Source organism: Hesperophylax consimilis, chromosome 19 (genome assembly GCF_061612785.1).
Source record: "Hesperophylax consimilis isolate HC1 chromosome 19, BYU_Hcon_1.0, whole genome shotgun sequence".
In the NCBI taxonomy this organism is placed as follows: domain Eukaryota; kingdom Metazoa; phylum Arthropoda; class Insecta; order Trichoptera; family Limnephilidae; genus Hesperophylax; species Hesperophylax consimilis.
In genome coordinates, this window is record NC_142854.1 from 7,350,536 (window position 1) to 7,375,705 (window position 25,170).

At 35.7% G+C, this 25,170-nt stretch overlaps 2 protein-coding genes across 4 annotated transcripts in view; one reads left to right on the forward strand and one right to left on the reverse strand.

Moving 5' to 3' along the window:
• Positions 1-172: 172 nt before the first annotated feature.
• Positions 173-20,528, reverse strand: Hen1 (Hen1 methyltransferase). 2 transcript variants are annotated; one of them, XM_089643313.1, is made up of 14 exons: positions 20,215-20,528; positions 18,629-18,805; positions 17,156-17,415; positions 15,355-15,506; positions 14,210-14,273; positions 13,205-13,487; positions 11,963-12,135; positions 11,277-11,448; positions 9,995-10,076; positions 8,900-9,102; positions 4,602-5,067; positions 3,693-3,735; positions 3,170-3,368; positions 173-2,705 (listed from the first exon to the last, which is right to left on the reverse strand). In XM_089643313.1, exons 1-12 carry the CDS (start codon positions 20,383-20,385, stop codon positions 3,725-3,727), a joined length of 2,214 nt encoding a protein of 737 aa, XP_089499439.1. In that variant the 5' UTR covers positions 20,386-20,528; the 3' UTR covers positions 173-2,705; positions 3,170-3,368; positions 3,693-3,724. The 2 variants fall into 2 exon arrangements, with proteins under 2 accessions (XP_089499439.1, XP_089499438.1); XM_089643312.1 differs by lacking the exons at positions 173-2,705; positions 3,170-3,368; positions 3,693-3,735 and having other exon boundaries at positions 3,763-5,067.
• A 2,844-nt stretch (positions 20,529-23,372) lies between these two features.
• Positions 23,373-25,170, forward strand: part of Kyat (Kynurenine aminotransferase) — a 32,954-nt gene continuing 31,156 nt past the window's right edge. Inside the window, exons 1-2 of one of the 2 annotated variants that reach the window (XM_089643314.1) lie at positions 23,373-23,420; positions 23,819-24,007. In XM_089643314.1, coding sequence (XP_089499440.1) covers positions 23,820-24,007 — 188 coding nt within the window. In that variant the 5' untranslated portion in view covers positions 23,373-23,420; position 23,819. Of the gene's footprint in view, positions 23,421-23,554; positions 24,008-25,170 lie in introns of those variants that run through there. The other variant, XM_089643315.1, reaches the window with a different exon arrangement.

Here is a 25,170-nt window from a genome sequence, read left to right on the forward strand (position 1 = left end):
TCATTAGTGGATGATATAGTTAGGCAATCATATGACATCACAATATTTCAGTTCCAATTTCCGAACGGAGTTATACACTCTTGGCTAGAACTCTAGATCAGCAACGGGTTCCTGAATCCTTTAGCTAAATGGGTGCAAAAGATACATAAATAAAACATATATTTTTCCCATCAACGCATGTATTTGTAATCTCAACATTAACAGCCGTTGTTCCCATTCAAACAACCGTCAATTAAAAACAAAAATATTAATAGAAATGTTGCTATATTTATGGTACATAATGTGAATTATAATAATAACAATAATTGTTTACAAAAAAAACTACTTTTTCTATGGAAATGTTTCATTCTTTGGTATAATATCAGTTCTTTCTAAAGTTCATAATGTTTGTGAGCATATTAAAATGTTTAGAAGGGCATTGTAATTGTGCTAAATAATATTAAAATAAAAATACTTTGTGACCACCGATTCTCGATCCATCAGCATTTGGTACAATTTTAATCGACTTCTGAAGAAGAGACCCAACTTCAAAATTGACAAAATGTCGAAGGGTAAAAATTCAAATGAATAGGCCTTAAAGTTTAGAGGTTCTTACTTTCATCACAATTTATTAAAATGCACTGAACAGATAAATCGCTAGAAGTGTGTTGTGAGCGTGTCCATGAGCCAAAAGTAAGCTCAATTTTTACCTACTTCTGGTCTGTCTGTAGCCTTGGAGATGTAAATTGGTGACCCCAGTTCTCTTTGAAATCGGTATCGATCACACTTTTTGGATTATATCGATTCTGTTTTAAAATGCAATTAGTGCAAATAAGATATGCATACGTTCTGCCGCAATTAGGGAAAAGGTCATATTTACATAAATAGGAACTAACCAAGCTCAATAAGCAAATGTGAAAGCAAGTTCTCTCTTCCGTAAAGACTCTGGTAAATGAGCAACTTTAGGGGCAATTTATTTTCCGGCAAGGTTTTTCCGTATTGTCGGTCAAGATTAAGCATGATTGTTGTATGTTGCCTATTCTTTTTTACGTATTTCCCTGTTTTGATTTTGAGTTCGCTCAGCTAACGATATTACAACAATATTGCTGGGCACAATATATTTCCTTCTCACTCTGTTACATAACATCTGTTTGCCACCTCCCCGATACCAAAACTATCAAGTATTTCGAGTGCGATTTATAAATTATTTTTTTTATTGTAGCTCTCCACATGAGGCCCTGAGGAATATAATTTCTCTGTGGTTAATTTGAGGATACCTTGGAGGGTCTTTTCAAGAAAATGAAGTTCAGGGAAGGAAAAAGGTATTAGGGGTGGGTGGGAATCCGGGGGTTAGTAGGTCCGTGAATGATAGACATTTGAGTCCATCCCTACCACAGCAGTGCAATGCTTTTTTTTTCAAAAGTTTTTTTTTTTTTAAGTTTATACAAAAGTCATTGCAGCATATCATTCTTTTTGTTATCAATTTCTTTTATACAATATTGCCCTGTAAGACTATTGATGGCCAAGAAAATAGTTCGGCAACAGGCAATTTATATTGCTCATTTACCAGCACCTTAATGGATTACCATTATTTTATTATTTTTATATATGTATGTAATATTATGGTACCTATGTTGTTAATTTCCCGTACTTCAGTATCACCGTCAGCTTCTTCAGCAGCCAAATTGTTTCAAATGGGTGACCGGAATGTTTGACTATCTTCCAATATGGATGATTCTTCCTCATTCAGTTTGGAACGAGAAGGAGTTTGCTTTGGTTCACTGCATCGAGCGAGAGCGGATTCATCTGAATTTGCACCGGTTAGAGCAAGGAGTTTCTTTTTCAATATCGACTCGCTTTCCATTAGTAAATTACCGTCCCTTTCAAAGAAAGCTTCGCCTTCCTTTAGTAGATTACAGTCTGTTTCAAAGAAAGCTTCGCCTTCCTTTAGTAGTTTACCGTCCGTTTCAAAGAAAGTCTCGCCTTCCTTTAGTAGATTACAGTCTGTTTCAAAGAAAGCTTTGCCTTCCTTTAGTAGTTTACCGTCCGTTTCAAAGAAAGTCTCGCCTTCCTTTAGTAGATTACAGTCTGTTTCAAAGAAAGCTTCACCTTCCTTTAGTAGTTTACTGTCCGTTTCAAAGAAAGTCTCGCCTTCCTTTAGTAGATTACCGTCTGTTTCAAAGAAAGCTTCGCCTTCCTTTAGTAGTTTACCGTCCGTTTCAAAGAAAGTCTCGCCTTCCTTTAGTAGATTACCGTCTGTTTCAAAGAAAGCTTCACCTTCCTTTAGAAGTTTATCGTCCGTTTCAAAGAAAGTCTCGCCTTCCTTTGGTAGATTACTGTCCGACTTAAGGAATGACCTTTTTTCTTTCGGATTGTTGAATGATTGAAATGAATCATTTTCTTGTACTATATTTGTTAAATCACACTCTTCAACGGAGAATGAACATGCTTGTTTAAAATGTTCAAGACTTGTTTCATTTTCATGAAATTTGCTAAGTAAGTTATGGTGCTTTGGGGATCGTAGGTGGCATTCTCGTGTAACTTGAGAAGAACAGCTTGGGAAGGAATCTTCTGTGTAAAAGCTGTATTGGGAGTTGAGGCCGAGGGTTGAAGCGATGGATTCCAGCAGATAGTTGGTTTCCAGGCTGCTGTCTTCATCCTCTTCGTCTTCCAAAGGAGTGTTGGGAAGAGTGTCTTGCGAGTTTAGCGGTATGTCCACCAAAGCACTGAAATGCAAGAAATAAAATATTAGTATTTTAAAGTGAAATAGAAATAGAATAAGAATAACACTGGGCGCCTACAAGAATGTTAGATAAAAAGAAAAGGGATTGGGCTACTGTCAAAAAATAAGTGAAACACGGGATGTGGCATAATGTGCCTGACCCGAGTGCTCAACGGGAGCTATGCAGAAAATTTCTCCCATTGGTGGCTACAAGGCATTGCTGTGTCCTCAGGGAACCGATATAGTTTTGTAATGTTCAACAGTTATATTTTTACAACACTTACGCACAGCATCGGTGACTACAGTGAATGCGGTTTAGCATTGTCCGTGGTTTTCGAGACAGAAAGTAGGACGTGAATCTTAACCAATAAAAATATAGGGTACGAAAGCGTACGAGTGGTAATGGAGCAATGTAACTTTTTATCTAGATTTTGAAATGATTGATAACTTTATTAAAATATGTGTTACCCCGGATTTAAATCATCATTCTCATTCCCCTGGAAGTTCTCCCTGTACTCCAGCACCGCCTCCATGATTATGCCCTCTTCCGGCTCTTGGTGCAGTTGGTGCAGGAACTCGTCCAGGATGTGGTTCTCGTTGTGTCGGTCCAACTGTCCGAGAAGAAGATTGTCCGCATGGTCCATAAAGTCCACCTCCAAGAGATGGACTGTAAATTACAAAATAATCTTCTTTTAGTCGTTGTCTAACCTAAACTGTCTAGCCCTTACGAGTGTGCTTTAAATAAATATTCACGAACATAATATATATTAGATATTTAGTGAAAAATATTAATATTATATTTACTTCAGAATTTATCAAAACTAGCAGAAATTTTGTAAACACTAGCAGAGTTTTGCAAATTCACGACTCATATAAAAGACATTCCTTTAGGTGCAGATGGACGAGTGAGAAATTCCCGGTAAGGGCAGTGAACAGGCTAAACACGTATTGATAAAATACTGATAATATTGAAAATAGCAAAAATACTTACAAAATGGAGATTCTGGTAGACATCCAAAAACTCTACATCAGCTCTAAGGCAAAATAAAAAAAATAAATAAATACCACAAATTTAAAAAAAAATAATAAATAAATAACACAAAATAAAATAACAACATATACAAATCAAATTGATAAATTGAAATAGAAAACAAAATGTGTACTGAAAATACCGTAAGTGCTTATTCAACATCACAACAACAGAAAACTGGTTAAATCGAAATGCACGGGACATCAAAACCAATTACCGGCTGATTACCGTCACGGCCGGCTCTCAGATGTTCAAAGTAAATTTGTAAAAATGCAACATACTTCGGCGGAAATCAAATTTTCGTGGCCATCCAATTAAGAGCTGGCCAGCCCTTCAAATTCAGATATTCGAAACCGTTAGATTTAGAATTAAAAAATAATAATACAATTTAGGATGATGTCTAATCGCATACTTGACATTTTACTGATTTATGAAAGTATACGATTTCTACAATTCTGGGAACTTTTTTTGGTAAAAATTTAGAATTATGCATTTTTTCAGAAATAACGGGGTTCTACTGTATCGCTTTCCAGTATGTCCAAAATAATGGTCACTAGTAAAAGGCACTTAGTGTATTCTATGGTAACTGGGCAACTCAGGTCAGTGACAATTCAACACATTTTTGAAAAGTGAAAAAACACCTAGGTTAAATATAAGTCTTTTTTCATCACTTTTAATGGCTTTATATTACTTTTCAAAAGCTTGTTGAATTGCTACTGTCCTGAGTTGTCATGGAACCGTTTTCTACATCTATGTTTGAAGAGATGCTTAATAAATGGGGTATAACTTGAAATAATGTGAATCAAACTACTTAAAAAAAGCTATTCTAAGTTAACATTGACATTTTTATACATATAATCTCTAACTGACCTCTCTCCACCTCTTCATCTCCCCTCTCCCTTTGATCCGCTCCAAAATTATTCCCCTCAAAATCCACATTGTTGTTCAAATGATCAACGACGGCCACCTCCAAGTTCTGAATCTGTAGAAAGTCTGGCCGAACTAATCTCTCTCGAACTTCAAAATTGTGCCTCAAATTATGGATGTTTTGAGGTGCGACTTCATTGTGCCTCAAATGGTGGTTGTTTTGAGGCATAACCTCAAAGTCGTTATGCCTCAAATGGTGGTTAATCTGAGGCCCGATGGCTGGGCGGTGGGATTCCGACGGTAGTTCCGTGGTCTGGTCTTTGGGACTGCAGCACGATGTGGGACAGTTTAAGTTCTCCGGAATGCATTCCAGGATGGTGGACTGGACCATCATCTCGGACATGTCTTTGTCGGGTGTTATGAGGTCGTTGGAGAAGGAGTCGGAACAACCAGGTGATTGAGGAGAATCCTGGAATTAAACTGTTTGTTTATTTATTTATTATTACATATGTTTGCAGACTATTATCCAATAATAACACAGTACAAAGTATACAATATGAACTGAAAAACAGAAGCAATGAAAGAAGAGAATGGTAGGTACTTAGTTATAAATTAGTTACACCTAAATAAAACAATGACAGATTGCTCAAAAACGTTAGTAATATAATGATTTCTGAGTGAGGTTTTCATGAAATTCATGGTTCATGCAATATCCAAAGTTTTTTCTAGTTACAGTCTAGTCCAGCCCTGATAAATGTGAGGCTATATACCAGAGGTTCCCAAAATTTTTTGCCCCGTAGACCACTTGCCAAATATTTTTTTTTCCGTAGACTATATTCAATTTTCCTAAAACTATTAACGTCCCATGTGATAATCGTTTATTTTTTCGTAAAAAGATTCCCTTCACTTGCCTGTCCAACAACCTGGTGGAGGTATAGTTCCTCTGTATTTGCATTGTGCAGACAGGGGCGCCCTTGTGAAGTATTACACCAAATGAAAATGAAGCAGGATAAGCAACGGCAATTTCTTTCTGTAGCTGGCCCTACAGGACTGCCCCTTAAGTTCCTTGTCAGTGCTTATTCCGGTCATTTCTTCTTTTCACATGATTTCCGATTCTTCGACGTTCCATTTCCATAGTCAAAATGTCCTCAAACTTAGTTTGTATGTCTGTGTGAAGTACACTTAAATGTTGATAAGCCTTACCCTGGTCGTTTTTCAAAAACAAGTTGGGGATCTAGGAAAATTCGCGGCTTCCGATGTGCAATGTTTTGCTTCAATATATTAATTCTGACGAGAAAAGGAACGTATATCTCTGTTTATATACCTCAATAAACAACTTTACGAAATTTAAAAATTCAAATATCAAATAACTAATTTCTCAGTCTATTATTAGTATTAAGCGCTTGTTATATGATAGCGAAATTTCGCAAACTGTCAAAATGTCTTCATTTTTATGTCACTAGAGGGCGGTAGTTGTACATTAATGAACTTGTTAAAATATAACGTCACACGTGCGTTTGTCGCAAAGCAATGAACGTATAATATGAATGTGAAATATTAAGTAAAACAAACAACTTAGTAAAAAAGTATGACTTATTTGCAGAACCTACTATTTTGGTAAAGCATTTAATTTGACATTTTTTATAAATGTTTCATCATTCACTTGCTGTTGTCATTAGTGTTGAGGAACATTTCCGATACATATAGTTTGTTTTACACGGTGTTCGGAAACTCGTGGTATAAACGGTAAAACCCTTTATAGGTCATAAGCTAAAAACGGATAGTTTTGAAACCTGCAACATTAAGGTTTATATTTCTTTATGTTTACAAGTTATAAGCCCTTGGGTTGTAATCATTCTGAGGTAACGCACAGAGGTCTTGAATCGAACCAACCGCCCAAAGTTCTCACATGTTGAGTAAATTTACGAAAATCGCGTCCTGGTCAGTTTCTCTATAAAATTATCAAAGCAGTTATTCATTTATTGTCAATTTTGGGTTATGACTTTTTTTATTTGAGCTTTCGTTTTCGAGAAAATCGAAGGTGGATTTATTTGGTAAATTTCTTAATTTTATATTTGATAGAATATCTATACATATTAATACCATCATTAATAAATTGACCTCGAGAAATGAAAGAAATTTTATTTTTTTATTTATATACCTATTTGTTAAATTATTCTGTGTTATTTAGTACAACTAAACAATAATCTTTTTTCATTTATTCGTTACTTGAAGCATACCTTGTTTGGAGTATTTTTTCCGGCTGCCATGGATAAATCATAATATTGATCTACAAAGAGAAAAATAATATTGGTAATTTTTGGTTCAATTACCAAACGTGCCCTATGATAAAACGTTCACTCTCCCACTTGGTCAGAGCGCGTAAAGACAATGAATTCTCTCACACACACTTGCATAAAGATGCCGCCAGTAAACAACATGACGTTAGTGCTAACCGTTAGGAAAAGGAACGCATATTAAATGTTGAGTTTTAAAATATGACACTTGAAAAAATACAATACGTCAAATTTACATGAAAAAAGAGAATTTGTGAGTAATTACTGTTTTTGTAGCTTCATTAGATTATTGCAATGCTTCAAGTGAGTCGGTATTCTACTTTTAGACCCATTAATGAAACATTTTGATGGCATTTTCGAAATATATACGCCGTGAAACAGGGAGCGATAGCTTCAGTACCGTTCACGGGGGCTTCTCACCCGTAATAAGTAAAATACTGTGAAATGTCTTGAAAATTTGGTGCAAGATGAAGTATTTATTTAATTGTTAATATCCACAGATATCATAACGATAATAAGAGGCCGTACTTCTACAGATGTGTGTATTATATACATATTTTAAATTAAAAATATTGTGTAAAAGCGTTTTTAATGCGATAATCATGGATCGAAGTTTTAAAAGTGGGTTGTATGGTGTATCAATGTTTTTATTTTTTATAGTCGAATGCCTACAACAACTACAAAAAAAAATAGGCAGACTGAAAAATAATAGTCCATTAATTGGTATAAAAAAATATGAAGTCTGAGAATGACATACGAAAGGTAGTATTAAGCCGTTTTAGGGAGCTGTTTTCCAGCAAATCACCATTATGCCCTATAACCCACTCTTAAGTAAACTGTGTTATTTGTGTTTGGTGACATAAAAACATGATTCAGGTATTTCTTATCGATATTTGAGGCGAATTTATTTCTAAGTGTATGAAAGCGAGATATTTATTTATTTATTTATTTATTTATTTTTCATGTTCTCCGTAAAACGGTTATTCACCAATACATTATGGAGAAGATTACAAATTAGACAAAAAGTATAGCAAAACACATAAAAAGGTCAGTTTCACTACTTTGTGACATACGTCAAAAGATAATTGTTAAACTGCCTGTAGGTTACGTTAAAAAAGTCGATGGTCAATGCAGACTCGTTGAGCAGTTCAGTCGCTCTGTTGACTGGGGCGTTCTGATAGGCAGAAGTCCTCGCTTTTGGAGCATAAAAAAGGGTATGGGACCTTCCACGAGTATACTTGTCTGGGACATATAAGTTAATCTCTTTCAAAATAGGTGGATTATGTATAGTTCCAGAGATTATCTTAAAAAAATGTTTTCCTAAAAATATTTTTCGGCGGGCTTCTAATGTATTAAGATCGAGCATTCCTGCTAAGAATAAGGATGGATACAGGAAAGGGTAGTACATATATTCCCTCATATATAGGTAACGCATGAATCTCTTTTGTACTTTTTCTATTATATAGATATAGGTGATATAGGTGCATGTGCCCGAATTGTCGATTTGGTACTTTAAAGTCGATGAGATGCAATAATAATATAAAGGCATGTTCATTGGGAGATTTTATTTACGTAGAGTAAATTCTTTTACTGTAAAAATTTACTTGCAAGCTATTTGGATGCATGTTTCCATCAAAAAACACTTTGTGGCACACCCCTCATCTATATCTTGTTGTCCTATTCCTTTCGCCTTAATTCTATCAAATGGCTAATCAACGCCATTTTGTCTTGTTTACATTTGTAAGGTCCTTGTTAAACGCTGATTCTACGTTCGTTTCAGCTTTCTATCAAATTTTTATCAGCTGACAAGCATAACATGACAATTATTCTTTTATGCTGATCAAAATTTGTTCAAAAGCTAATGGAGATAAATGTTACTGGCAAAAAATGGCACTTATTTGCCGTTTGATCAAAATATTTTTAGATTAGAAAGTCTTGGGTTGGGTTTAATCAAATTCCATTATATTTGAAGACACCTTCTTTTATATACTTGTGAAATAATACCTGTGACTTCAAGTACCCAGAATCTGACAACCTCTGTTCCTCGGTGGCATCTCTATTAGCGTCCAGGAACTGAGCGAGAGGACTATCGGGCCGCCATCTGTCTTCAGGCACCGAGGTGACGCTATCACCCAGAAGGCCGCTGTCCAAGGTCATGTCCTCAACATCATCATCGGCAAACTGGTCTGCGATGACTTCTTGAATGTCTGGAGTTGCACAATTTAAATTTAAGTATATTAATGACATGACCAAATTTTATGAAAACTTTTACAGTTCTCTTTGAAAAATTTAGATGGCACTACTTACGTCAGTATCTAGGGTGTTAAGCGAGTGCGTATGGAAGGCATTATATTAACATATATGGTTATAATGTCTATTTCAATGACATTTCTCTTTTCAAACTTTCTTCAGGCCGGCAGGTTAGCATAATATTGAAAAAGGCAAATAAGAAAGTCTAAATAAAGAAAATCTTTACTGAACTATAAAAACAGTCACCATCTCGAAACGGAACATACAAATAAATGTACCGACAGACAAAATGCAATTCAAACTCAGTCAATCAAACTGTACAGTAAAAAAATATTGATAACATATGGTTGAACACTGCAAATTTTAATATAAAACAATTCATTTTTAACAAAAAAACCTTATATACATTAGTTTATCAAAAAAAAAAAATTAATATTTGACAAGTCAAAATATTTCACCAACAAATGTAGATATAATATGTCTCGACCCCATCTAGTGGGAAATTTAGCACTTACAAAGCCTTTCTTACAAAAATAAAGTTGGTTGTTTACAGGTGAAAAAATATAATAAGCAGTAATTGTCGATTGAAGTACATATTGAATTATTTGGCGTGTTGGAAATAAGCCGACGTAGCTCAGTGGTCCAGAGCACCTGACCAGACATCAGAAGGTGTGGGTTCAATTCCCATCGGCGGAATTTATTTTAACTCGGGAGATATTTTCAATTTGTATGGATATTTCAGGCAACTAATTATTGCTTATAATAATTTGTTATCCTTTGTGCTATGCATAAAAAACCTTGTCTTATAAACATTAGTTTATCATTATAAAAAAAATAATTCATTGTTACCTGGTTGGTGGAGACTTGGAGTTATTTCTTCATCATTCTGAGGTGCCCACGATTGGTCTTCATCTTCGCTTACATTCCAATCCTAGAATACACAACATTGATCAGCAAATTGATTCCATTGAGACATGACCTCAATTAGCAAGTACACCCTTGGTTATTTATTATTAGATCTGGTTACTACTCATAGCTAAAGCTAATTTTAATGCAGTATAAAAGTCTATTCAAATCACTGATTTGTCAATTCAAAAAAAGCCACTGACTAATCAAAGACAAAAACACTTAACAACTTACAATATACTAGCGGAAAGCTGTTTCGGATGTGTCAAAAACAATGGCATTCGCAACTCTCGACCTGGACGGGCCACAACTCTTCACCTAGTATGCTTATTTGTGTATCTTAATTGTTTAATTCAAACCTATTACTCGAGTATCATTTATAAATTTATCCAAAGATCTTGATCTTAATAATTGTTTAATTTAAACCTATTATGTACTTGTGTATCATTTATCAATTTATCCAAATATCTTGAACTTAATAATTGTTTAATTTAAACCTATTATGTACTCGTGTATCATTTATCCAAAGATCTTGAACTTAATAATTGTTTAATTTAAACCTATTATGTACTTGTATATCATTTATCAATTTTTTTAAAGATCTTGAACTTAATTGTAAAATAAAAATGTTAAAATAGCTATTGAATTAGGGTAAATCTTATTACATAATATTTTGAAACCTCTGTCTGAAATAAACCATGAATGCGGGAAAATAGAAAAAATTTGCATTTATATATAAATTTTGAATATAAATTAACATGTTTAAATAAAAATTCCCAAACACTTGGCTACATCAACGCGTTTTTCAGCAGTATTATTTTCCCCTTCTTCGACAATTTTTAATCTCTCTTGAAGAGTAGACATTTTTTTCAAAAGACGGTTTATTTTTAAGGTTAAAATGCTAAAAAACTAGAAAGTACAAAGATATCCACTGTGTTTGAATGACAATTAATGCCATATCGAGTTAAATGGTAAAAAAAACTGAGTGCTTTAAACGATTCATGCGGTAAAACGAGGAACAGAGGAACAATCAAGATGCAACCTATTTTTTGTGAGTGTTGTATGAAATTAATTCAGAACTGGAAGAAATAAACGACACATGCGAGAAAACAACTATTCGAGGAACAATTGATCGAGATTTAACTGCAAACAATCCTCCGACGCCGAAATATAAGCTCCACATTACAATTATCTAAAGAAGAGAAAACAGTAGAAGTTGTGTTACCGGTTCTATGTAATCATTGTCTCCTGCTGCAACGTGAAAAGTGTCATCCACTTGGCAAGCCTCGTTATACTCTTCAAGGCTGGCCTCGGAGGAATTGCAGGACGTCAGCTGAGGTTTCACGTACAACAACTTGTCGTCTTGGATGTTGTAATTGGCGGCAGACAAAATGCTCCTGGAAAATTATTACAGTCCTTCAAGAAAGTGTAGAAGAAAATAGACGGCAATGCGATTGATTGCAGATCATAATATTTGTTTCCGAGATTGTGAAGTCTCGGAATCGGAGAATTTCGGTAAGCTAGTGTCCTGGTGTTATTGAAGTAAAAAGGTAAGAAATGTCGGCATGATTTTTTGGGAACATGGATATTGATAAATTGAAGTAATTCGGGACAGTCAATTTTAAAATGTAGTACATATTCTTTGTAACAGTATTAAATCTGTGCTTATTCTTCTTTCTGAAAGTTTCAATAGAGACATTTTATCCAAGAGGTAATTGTAATTTATGTTTGTATAGGAATATGCAATTATACAAGATATACAAACATGAATTAAGATTGATGTGATGTGTATCAAATACAATGTTATTTGGAGATCTAAATAACGGTACACTATGACAGTTTGACAGAATTCAAACAACTAAAAAGACTTCACTATTCCCAGTTCTCTCATAATATGATAAAAAAATTCACCTCAATTCATCGAGCTCTAGATTAATGTTGGTCATCCTGTCAAGCAGAGCATCGAGAGGAATGCGCCACTGATCGGTTATATCATCGTAGTAATCATCGTAGCAATAGGAAAAGCCCACGGCCCGGAACATAGCCTCGTCCACCACCTTCTGCTCCCTGGTGCGCGGGTCACACTACAAGGGAACAATAATAATCGTAACCACTGAGCCACATTATAACGAGAGCGAGAAGAAAGGACCATTAACTTCTAGATCGCCGGTGATAAATTTTCACCATTCTATTCAATTTTCATTATAACAGTTTTTTTAAATTGTACCGTCTACCAGATAATGTGTTACCTACCATAAGTACTTTCTTCAATTAGTTATATTCAGAGAAATGATTTTTTTAAAGTTTCCTTAAACTACGAAGTAATGAAAAAACAAATGTTTTTGTTTGAAAATTTGATGGCTTAGAAATATGTATTTTAGATGCATTAATAAAATACTATGAGTAGAACACATCTTGGACTTTGAAAGTCTTTTTATAAGCCTAGAAAAAGGATAAGCTGGCGAACAGTGTTATGAAGAGTGTGTGTCCAATGTCCCTTCTTCAACACCTGCTACTCGAGACAATACATTGTGTTAATTACAGCCGATTGATTTATATTCTGCCATCCCAATTCTTAGTAAAATTAATGTTGGCAAAAGTGCTTTTAAAGAGTTTGTAGAGTTCGTACACGTCACTACCAATGTTCTCTCTAATTTAATCAAAGTGTGTGCGGCCCATCAATTACTTATCTGTGCAAGATATTACAGAAAGAAAGAGGCTAGTGCACAAATACGCATTCATGCGTAGATAAAATTAAGTTATCAAGTTAATGTACCACGAAATAATAAACAAATTAAAAATTAAAGTAGTTAAAAAAAACTATTTTATACCTGATAATGTTCCTTCATATTGGAGACCAGTAGGTAATTTGTGATACATTGGTACAGCACACGCATTGTTACAAATTGTCCTACACAAGTAACGCCATGTTTAAAGCCTCGATGACGTGATTGGGAACAAACTCGCCTGTCCAGTCGCGGAGACCGGTGTCGCCGACGAGTTTACAAAATGTACGCAATGCGTGCCTATATATGAACCTCCACGCAGATGTACGGCGGTAGTCGCCAAGATTCTTGAATCGTCGAGTATCGGATGGTTGTGTATCCCTGTGGACGAAGGGCCTTAGAGCACAGAAAGTGTAGAATATCTTACCTCAAAAGGATAAACATACTCCATAATACTCGTATAGTACTGGCAGACGCCCGGATTCTCCCAAACTCTGCAGTCCCACTGTGGTTTAACCTGTGTTGTCCCATTTGTCTTCACCGTGGTCTGCACCTTCCTCTCGTAGAAGCTACAGTCCTCCAATCTAACAACGGCACTCTCATTGTTATTGGTGAATTCTTCTTCTTCACTGTCACTTTGGCTCCCCGCTACAATGGGCAGACATTGAGCAGTCTCATCTATGTGTACTTCCTTAGGATTATCACAGTTTCTGAAAAATAATATGAGGATATCAATAAACCAGTATCCCTACACGAGGCTCTGTACCAAACTAAAAAAGCCAATGTTCACAAATATGTTGATTCATAGAATTTACTGGGTTGACGACCGACGGCTGCCTATCACCTGGATGGAGAGTTTTCCCAAGACCGTTGAAGAAGTGGTCGAGTTCAACAGAGAGTGATCTAAGTTGGAATAAATTCAATTTTGGCTTCACGGAATTCAATAAAGGCCAAACAATATGTTTTTGGTACTAGGGCGTAACTTTAGTTCATGAAATAAAACGTGTCATTTCTCCACGCCCTCGGAAAGGTTGATGCGGCAATAATGACATCAGCATTATTTTTCAGCATAGTACGGAGCCACAGGTCTGACTTCTACAAATGTAATAGGTTGTCTCTCTTTGAAAAGTCGCAATTATTGAGGTGGCTTGATCACAATCTAAGAATTCCATTGGAAATACCGAGTGCGATTCCAGAGGGAAGATGTTCAGCGCCGCCCTAGGCAACGTTGGAAGAAGCAATCCTAGAGGTGGTGCAAAGAGAAGCTGGGCCTACTATGGACGGAGATCGCCCAATTAGCGCAAGACAGGGACAAGGTGATCTTGGATTGAAGCTTAGGTTTGGTAAAAAGTTTACAATAATTTGGTCAATAGTGTGGTCAAACATAAGAACTAAATATGGAATACATAGTAATAAAATTATATTAACTTACAGTTTTACTTCTCCGTCTGATATATTTCGTCTCTCTTCTACATTTTCAGTCTCTGTGTGAGTGGCTGGAAATTAAACAAAAAAAATAAGGCCGAATGATATTTTACATTACATATATTTTTTTATTTACGTCCGTTAAAGGATTTTTTACATGTACATTTAATTTATAATGTCGTTTGAATGTTTGCAGAGGAAATCTGATTTGTACGTTTCTAAAGTTCATCAATTTTTAAACACTAAGGACGGGTGGATAAGAGAATTTGAACATTTATTTACAATAGAGGTAAAGTCACAAGGAGGAAATCCATAATTGGTTTTATTTTAGCTATACAATACTTATGTACAAACTGATTAAATGTAAACTGTAGATTTCCCGAAAATGAATAAATGAATTCATCAAATTTAAACATTCATTTTCGGGTTCTGTGAAAGTCCTATTCAAGTTCTGTTATTTTATCATTATAGGTGTTGGGAAGTAAGAGCTTCACAGATTCTAGTTAGGTCGACTATTGAGTCACCATTGTAATACGCAAAGTATTAATAAATCCCTGATTTAATACAAATAACCTATTATTTAAAATCTCCTTCCACGACGAGTTGGAGAACTGTTTGTGGGAATAAACAATAGGCTAGTTGCTTGACTGAACTGAAAAAATCTTTCACAGAACTTGAAATTAACTTTGAAATTTGAAGAATTGTTCAAATTCTCTGAAACAACCCGTCCTTAGATTCAATCAAATCGACGATTAACGCCATTTTGAAATTGTATTATTAAACGCCAATTGAAGGCCCGTTTCAGCTTTTGATCAATCAAGTGATTAGCCATCAAGCATAACAGCATGACTGAAATAAGAATTAGCATTTAACAAGAAACGAACATTTCAAGTGGCGTTGATTGTCGATTTGATTGTCATTCAAACGTGATGGAGATTGAAAAAACTCGAGTTTTGCGTTAAGGTGAAGACAAACCAGAGTAAAAAATGGCCATCAATTTGAGCAATGGTGTAAGGTAGCCAGATAAAACAGAACACGATAAATTAATAGGTTAGATGAAGTTAGTTTTTTTTGGTTTATTTCTTTTCCTCAAAAATCTGTTTTATCATGGAACCATTAAGTGGTAAAGAATGTAAATGAATTTTGACTAACGGATATCGACATCTTGTTGCTTAACGTAATTCTGATTGATGAAAAGCGCCATCTGGGAGCAGCAGCCCAGGTGCTCCGTACCCTTGGGGCCCGGTGCCACCCCGATCATCTCCACGGTATAGTCGGGGTATCTGACCACCACATTTTCTGCCCTGTAAACAATACATTATTAAAAATTAAAAATATTAAAAATAAATACAACCACTACCAGATTACGAATAACCTGACAATATTTGAAGATCTCCTAATACTGTCGTAAAAAGAGGAAGATGTTGCCTGTGCAATGATGGAGGACTTAGCCAGTGGAGGAATTGATGCCAGGAACTGGTCCGGGAAACTGCATAATCTCTCAAAGCGGCTATGCAATGAAACATATGAGTTTGGTGAGCCACTGAGCATAAATGTGATTTGCTGTAAATGTCCCATCTCTCTCGTTTCTATAACATACTTTGATGTTTATTAACCCCTGAGGCATATTCTGTCAGAAGGTCAGAGTATTTGTGCTTTGCAATAAAATCCAAATAAAATCAGTTTTTAGTTTTCAGAATATATCTGAAAACTAAAAACTGATTCATAAAAAAATTCATAAATTTTTCTCGAATTGCAGTCGGAACCTTTGGTTTAATAGAGGTGTTCTTTTTTTTCTCTGTAATTAACTTCTAGATTTGAATATAAAGCGTGGTGTTTTCTCTTTCTAACACCGTTTAGATCATATTTCTAAACATGATAGTAAGGGAGTCGCAACGATTTCTATGAGACCGTATGAGCTGTTCCCAAAAGTGAACAAATTAGACTGAGGGTTGATGATATCGGCTCAATCATCACTCATTCTGATGACCTAAAACTCTACCGCAAAATCAAAAGCTTTATTGATTGCATTCTTCTGCAAATTGATATAGACTCTATTGTAAACTGGGCAAAGACAAACTGCCAAAGCTTCAGCTCAATAAAAGTGATAAAACACGTTTGAGTATTTAATCAATGCTAACAGTTTCCATCGTCTGACCCAGGTAAAAGATCTAGGAGTTATTTTCTACAGCAAAATGACATTTCACAGCATGTAAATGACTCAAACAGCAGAACATACAAACTGCTGGACTTTGTCATTCGTAATTCTTGTTCATTCCAAAACCCACAAACAGGAAGACTACTTTAAAACACACTGGTGCTAAGTGTATTGTACTCAGTGGCGCTAAGTGTATTATTTGGGGCCGTATGAAGCATCTTACATTAGTCTTAAAAAAATTGTTTAATTATTTTATTCTCGCCTCCATGGAACTTACCCTTATTTATATCCATCTAATTTTATTATATGTATGACAACCTATTACCAACTACAAGCTTGTGGGTGTTTTAACGACCTGTTGTTTGTTAACGGCCATGTATCTAATACATAATGAGATTATGTCACAAAATACAAATATTTGTGCCACAGTCTCCAATCGGGGATGACGCAACAACACATTGTATTGTCGAGCGAGTCGAACAAATCTGTACCCGAATTCGCCTGTGGGAATAGCGAAATGCTACCTGAACACTGTGAACATAAAATTCGATGCAGTCTTCGAAACCTAACATGAGTTCAAAGTGTATAGCACTACATACTCAATGTATTAACGGAACTTTTACAATGTATTAGATAAAATATTTGTTGATTAGTAATTTACATGTACATAAATAAATAAAAATATATCTATGGTAGATCCTCCAATCATGTACCAACTTACAGCAAAGATTGGGTGGTAAGTACTACTTAATAATAATCACATTAAGATAACCCTTTACGATGTAAACTACTTACCAGTCTTTGAACTCTTCTCTCGTCCATTCGAAGCGGTGGTCCCAATGGCGGAAGCCCCCCTCCTTCAGGTTGGGGAAGAGCACGTTAAAATCCGCATTGGGGGTGGTGATTAGTACGAGACGGGGACGAATGAAGCCGAAGATGTTGTGCGGCATGCGATCAAACGCCCAGGGGTCTAGGTGCTCGATAATCTCGATGCACAGCACCGCATCACAGCCTGTAAGGCGGTAGTCGGGGTCTGCCACACTGCCAACAAGAACCTGGAAGATAAATAAGAAAAAAAACTTGAGGATACCACCAACACCAAATTAGTATTGCATCAAAATATAACTATGTAATAGCTGAAAAAAAAGGAAATTATGTTGTATAATAGACGGGTAAGTGGATGAGTTGGCATTGCGCCTGTTTCCCACCCAGACGTTGTGAGTTCAATTCCTCGGCTGGCTCCAAGTCCTCCATCATGACAGTTTGATAGCATTGGAAGGGGCTCACCACTTTCCCAATGACGGCAGAGGGAAACTGATTGTTTACCTCCTTCTTCGTATATGTCAAGAATTTTTTAAATAAAACAAAGCTGCATTTACTTATTATGAATGACTCTAGACCCTCAATTGTCTCTGCATACAATGTGTGTTAGCATGTATACATATTTACACTCAATAAAAAATATACAGTACATAAAATAAAAACAATTTGAAATCATTTCTCGTCATTATTGCCGGATCTAAGAAACAAAAGTAAAAAGTTTATAATTTGTATGGACATTTTGAAAATAGTAAGAAGATAGCTAGGGCAGTTTAACTCACTATCATGAGTATGCGTAATAATTAGCTTGGTAGCGAACAGATCAAACGGTTACCTCCTAAAACCAGTTCACCGAAAGTTTTGTGGGATCTGTAGTGTGACAATGAAAAATAATGATGGTGTTGTCACAGCGTTTATTTTGAGTCAGTTGAGTTGCGCAGTTGGGAGGTGGCTCTGGACCGATGACGATGACACCAGGTGTAGACGGCGATGGAGTGGTGGAGACCGGACTCGTGGATGTGTTCAGCACTGGTGAAGACGTGGGGTCTTCCGGGTACTCCGGTGTGAACAAGGTAGGTGAAGGTGCGATGGACCAGGTCGGCAGATGCAGGCGACGCTCGGCCGGCGACGATGCCGCGGGGCCGAGGAGCATTCCTTCACATTCATCTTATCAGCAGTTTACGTATCGCGGTATCAAAGGTCGATATTTCGTAATGCATTGTAGTCTAATTGTTGATTCAGCTTTTTTCGCCTTCCTACACATACAGTCTGATCTATAATTTGATGATCCTAGCAGCGGTGACGCGGCTGCTACAGTTTTAATGAAGAAATCTGAATTGACGAAGAGAGAAGAAACTCCTGAAGGCTTTAAGGGAAATATAGTGATTCTCGGTTTACTAGACTTGTGTTAACAGTAGATATTGGTGTGATCGCAGTAGGTATAATTACCTTGGCTGTTAGCGGAGTCTTCCTGGGGAACAGGTGATCATAAAACAGGGGCTTGGCCAGTTCATGAGAACGCCGCAGCAGATCCTCATCGAAGTCCACCTCCAGAACAGTGGTCAAGTTGGGGATGCTCTTCAGGAAAGTGAATAGGGACAATTCTGCACAGCCAAAGTCTACCACCTGAAATATTAAAAAGGTTGCTTTATCTATTTTCTTTTTTGACTGAGCATGGCAAAGTCCTATTTTAATTTGACTATTTGGCATTTCATCAGACTGTAAATTTGTTAGTTACGTTCCGGTTTAAGATGGTGGCCTTGTTGAATACTACCTTTTTATCCTGGCAGAGTTGGCATGATCGCGGTTCTTACTACATGCTGTGAAATCGGAATAATCAATACCTATCGGCCTGAAGAAAATTTTAAAAAAGAATTATTGTTGAGATGGTGACATTTCTTCGAACAAATTATACAATTCCTTAAGCCGGGATCTTAACTAATCTATTTCATAGAATCTATGAAATAGATCCATAAGAACACGCTTTTCTATGTAATAGAAACCCAAAGCTTAATGAACTTCAACATTTGTAATTTAAATGGACCAAAGAGACTAATAGAATAGATTAGATGAGAATGTGCCATTATTTGAAATAAAAATGTTACGTAAAATATAATGGTACATATTTAAGTACTCACAAATCTAATAATTTCAGAGGAAATTTTGGTTTAAAAAAAATTAGAAACATAATTTTTTTAATGCAATGTCTACTGTTGATAGAACTACTAATGAGATAAAAATAACAGATTTTTTTCCCCGGTTTTAGGATATTTGAAGGTGTTAACTGATTCTGATTCCACGCTAGCTGATTTAATGTTTCAAGTGGCCCGCTTTCCGAAAATGCTTGGTGAATTTTTGTTAAAAGATTTAATCCGATTAACAATTATTATTAGACCTTTGAATTTTAACGTGTACTGGTAAAACCAATATGAATGGTGACCTTACAATAATCTCTAAATAGTATAAAATAAAGTCGCCATCCTTGTTGGTCTGTTTGTTGCCTAGTTCATCTAAACTATGCAACTGATTTTGATAGGGTTTTCACTATCATTAAGAGAATTTCCTCCGGAAGGTTTATATATATAAAACATGCATATTATATTCATAGAAAGTAGAGAAAAGTCAATGTTTTGTAATCAAGTCGTAAAAAGTTAATTTTCGGGCGCTTACATTGCTAAACCTTATGAGATACATCAAAATAATGTATTACGGAATTATAGATCTTAAAAAGGCCTACATAAAAGTCTATGGTATATGTCTATCTCCTAAGGATAACCCCCAGCAACGCCGGGTAGGTACACGTAAGCTAGTATTATAATAATGCAATCAGTAGTCAGTTTAGATTCAGCAATAAACATTACATGATTTTGAGTACGCAGCTAGAACAAATAGGAGGAAACCAAAACTAAACAATTAACGGAGGCTTGAGAACATGGATTATTATGTTAGATTGAAAAGCTTATGAACAATAAGGTTCTCTTCATTGTGTGTCGAAATATAAGGTAAAAACGACAAGTGCGCAGTAAAAATGTAACCTTTTGAATAGTTCCTGCCCAGCGTTTATCGTTCTTCAGAATGTCACAGACATCTCCATAGCGCTGAACATAAGCCGGCGGGTAAAACTGTACGCCATTCTCGCAGAACCTCGTCACGGGCGGCATGCCAACCTCCGTTTCTTCAAAACTGTCATCCGGTTCGGCCGACATAATGTTGTTCTGAGTATACTAGTTTTCCAAGGCCTTCAACAGATAAATATAACGTAATATCATCAAACTACGCGTCCACAAAAAATACAATATACGAATTTACTCAATTTACTGTTTTGACAGTTGTTATTTCGCAGCGCATGCGTTCTAAATAAAAACAACGAATTGTGCAATAGTGTTGCCAGGATGAACAACACAACACCACATACATAAACATAACACATAAATAAACATGACACACACTAAAAAGAAAAAAGGTGCTGACTAAACTTTTACAGACTTGCATTATCGAATAAACCCACTCACTCCCGGTGAATTAAAAGAAATATTGTATTATTGGAAGGGTGAAATCTGGGTAGAAAACTTAAGGCCCCGTATTAAGCGTTCAAAAATGATTTAAAAGGGAGATATGTATGTAAATACGAATGTTGAGCGAGCGCGCTAATATTGACGATAATAATTAAGCGAAAATGGGGAAAATATTTAATAAAACACGATTCGTTTGAAATAGAGCAAAAATCTCTCGACAAATGTTTAAGTTGCATTTAAGATACAGTGTGAATTTTTTCATGCTATTAAGTAACAGAAAAAAAACGTGTTTTGAATCATTTTTAGAGCTTAATTTGCGATTTTTTTTATCGAGAGAATTTCGTATAATTAACGTTTCGGCATAACAATTGTATAGATATTATCTACAATTTATTTTTTTGGAACTTAAAAACTTAAAGTGAACGATAAACTTCTTTTAAACCGGTAGAAATTGGGTATTTATTGTATTTATTACATTACAAGTACGACTTCTAATCCCACATCTTAGTTCCACAGGATTTCAGCAATATTTGATCCCGCAGATTTAAATGTGCGAGATTTGCGGGATTGCATTTTTTTTGCGGGATTTTATTAAGTTAATTTGTACTTCACACTAAGAATTTGTAGCATTGTAGTAGTTACGACTTTTTGTATGGAAAGAAAAGTTATTTCTCCTTTTGACTCCTACCATCATGTAGAATCACCTCCCGAAGTTAGTGGACTTTACCCCCGGAAACCTTGTATATATTGTGAGTTATGAGACTTTTCTACCACGTATGGTACCACCCATGTACCACCGCTACGAGAGTGGTTTATTTATGACCGCTACGAAGTGTACGTGTGGGGGAGCCATAAACGCACCCACGGGGACCTTAATAACCATACACACAGCGACCACCTACTTTTCTACGTTACTACCATAAGTTACTACCTAATCTAATACCCATGCTAATCTATCTAATTCTATTTGTCTATGACCTAACCCAACCTAACCCATAACCCACCATAACCTAGATCAGGGGTGCTCAAATTTGAACTGCTGGCGATCTACCTCAATATTATTAGATTCCGATCGATCGACTCTGAGAGGCTGCAAGTATGTGTGATGCAGGATTGTCGTCTATGTAGGTAGGATGTATCCTGGCGCAGGTATAAGTGTATATATAGGGACGTTGCATAATTGCATGGCCACGAATCCACATAGAATTTGGAGGAACGACAGAAATTAGTTCGCAATATGCATTTTTTTGAGTCAAGGTAGGTGGAGGTCTGCACTGAAAAGTCAATGAAAAAAATTATATTTATTCAAAATCGCAAGTCTATTGGTTCTTACAAAAAACAAACGAGTTCTAGTTTCTAAACTTAAATAAATAATGACTTTGGATGTTGAAGCGTGGCACTGCATGCCCTCAGCATACTTTTCATACGATGGTGCGTAATTACCGAGTGCTAATCGCAAGCACGATGACATATGTTCATCAGTTAGTCGATTGTTATATTTTGAATTCTACAAGCTACAAATACATAATAAAAAAGAAGACATGAAAAATGGGAAATTTTTCTCGAGATCGACTCAAAAAGCACTCGCGATCGACCGGTCGATCGCGATCGACCGTTTGAGCACCCCTGACCTAGATAGTTGATTTATGCCATAACCTATCGTTACCTATCCCTCCGGTGATTGGTTTATTTATGTCCCTCCCAGGGGCATTTCTCTCAGCTTTAGCCTTGAAACTCATTTGAAACCGCCACGCCCACCTCAAAATTCTTATAGAAAACGAATAATATGGCTAAAATCTCAGATCTCATTGGTGAGAGCAGAAGGATTGGTTTGATCTCTCGCTCTCTACCATAATGACTCGTGTAACAGAAAGAGATGGCGGAATTTTGCCGTGAATGGTTTATTTATACACGCGGGTTGTCATTTGCTGCCGAAATACTATCATTTCCGTCGTTTTAAAGTTGTTCGTGATAAAAATACAATATAAGCCAGTATAGTGTTAGCGAGTTACAAACATATATTCAACCTACCTACGTAAGTTCAAGTTTAAAGTGAATTGACAGTTTTTAGGTTATTACGTAACATACTTGGCATATGTCTTCCTCCACAACGTATAAATGTTTTTTATTATATCGACCAACTTATTCATGTTATTGATTAGTGTTATCCTGTATTATCTTATTGTTTTGGTGAAATTAAAGATTTTTAAACATATGTAACCATGAGTTCATGATGCTAAAAAATGTCGGAATTCTTCGTCGTACTGTCGGACAATCATGTTTTGGAAATTTTCTTCAGTGTTGTTGCAAATTTCTCGTCATTTTGGGTTTCTTCTTCTCAGATTAACAAGTTTCATCTTAAGGAAATGCACTGTAAAAGTTTATTTTCTTAGTCAGATGAACCTTGCCCTCGGAAAACATTTCGACATTTTTCTGCTTCAAGGACATTTTTATTTTTAAAATATTTTTTTGGGCTAGTGAATGAATGGAGTAGGCCGAGAGCAATTATATTGTCTATGGTTGCATCTTACTTTTAGATGACCTTGAGTTTTTTCTATCTTGTCTACTGCTCTTTTCCGCACGGTAGGTACTGCTTGTATATCTGTGGTTAAGTACTGTATAATTCTGTTGTATACAAAAAGCCCGAAGATATCGATCTAGAGAGTGGTATATTTATGGTCCCTCCGTTTCCGTCTGCTGTCATCAATGAAGAGCTGTCAAAAATAGTAATGTTTTATTAATTATTTACATTGGCTGTTTTTTTCAGTGTTGAAGTAAAATATTATTTGATTATTACGTAAATAACTCGCTTAGTTATGCTACAGTACAATATATAGGTTTCATTTATGTAGGTTTCCCTTATCAGATCTGGGATTGTTTATCAAGAAGACCGCCTTTCGCAGGCCGGGAACCGCTGCCGAAAATCATATCGAGAGTGGTTTATTTATGATCATATCGGTGTGTGCATAAATGTATAGTATCCGTCGGCGTACACATTTAGATATTTAAAATCGGCGGTATTCCTAGATTTGCGTAATAATAAGTGACATTGCCGGTGTCATTTTGTAATTTGATTATTTTTATCAATCTGTTAGTTTAACTTACTTTGTGTTTTCGCCGTTAGGATGCTACGTAGCTGTTATCGGTGTTGGGGAGCGATAAAGCCGTGTACTTCATCTGTAAATCTGCCAGTCAGCTTCTTGAATCTATCGAGGCCCATCAGTCACACAGAGCAGGCCACAAAACCAATTAAAATGAGTGGTGAAAAGTTTGCATTGCCCGCTAGATTGGGAGGAGGCGAAAAAAGCGTATGGTAAGCTAAAAATAATTAATTTAAACGTCATAATAAAAAACCGCAGATTGACAGATACCATTTTTAAAGTTATCATCCCGCTCTCAATTCATAATTTGTTTTTTATTTTATTTTATGCTGAATGTGCGAATGACCTCTAAAGTAATTTTATTTTTCTAAATTTTGTGTTGTGTTTAGAATCCATCTAGAATCTAACTCAATTCAATCATGTTTTATTAACACTTACTCATATTATTCAAAATGTAAAAGTTTCACAGGGATAACATTGCAGTTTGTTTATTTGGTAAACTTTTAAAATTGCTGGCCACGCTTAATACATAGATTTTTTTTAAATAACACTTTCATTTAACATAATTAACACAAAAGAAAACTATTTACATCCGGGTGGATGGAGAATGCTGCGATAGTTACGTGAAATAAAAAAATTGTTTTTGTGTTTTTCGACCTCTATATAGATGTTTTACAATAATTTCTGTCCATATTCTATGACATTTTAGTATGTTGATATTCCTGATATTTTGTATTAATATAAAATAGGTTTTTAGGCAAGTTTTTTCATAATAGAAAAATAAAATTAATGAATTAAGTTGAATCAAAGTGTTATTTAAGAAAAATCCAATTAAGCGTGGCCAGTAATCCTAAATGATTACCATTTGTTTGTTAGTTCCTCCTTTAACTGCAAAATTATCCGTGTCAAGCAGTATCCCATTCCAAATTCAATGTATAGGCAATTCATTTTAATGAGACCCTTTCTTGTGTAAAGTGTATCGGTTTACCAGATGGATGGAATTGATAAACGTTCAGGGCCGGCCCTGAGCCAAACGGCTCATGGCGCAAGCAAAATTTTGGCACCAGGAAGGTGATCACTGTAAGCAATAATATTTAGATGATTTTATTTTGTGTAGCACCATTTCAATGCAAAATAGTATCAAGGGCGATGTATTAGGACTGGAAGGTGTTAGGTATTGTCAGCGCCATGTTTTCTTGGCAATTCGGCGCCAGGAGCGGACTGTTCCAATTGTGCCTGAATAGGGCCGGCCGTGTAAACGTCGCTACACATTCAGACTAGTTTGAAAAAGTTTTTTTGAAACTTTCAATACTATGAACAAATACATTCAAATTTATCCTCTTAAAAATGAGTTTCATACACCTCAATTGAAGCA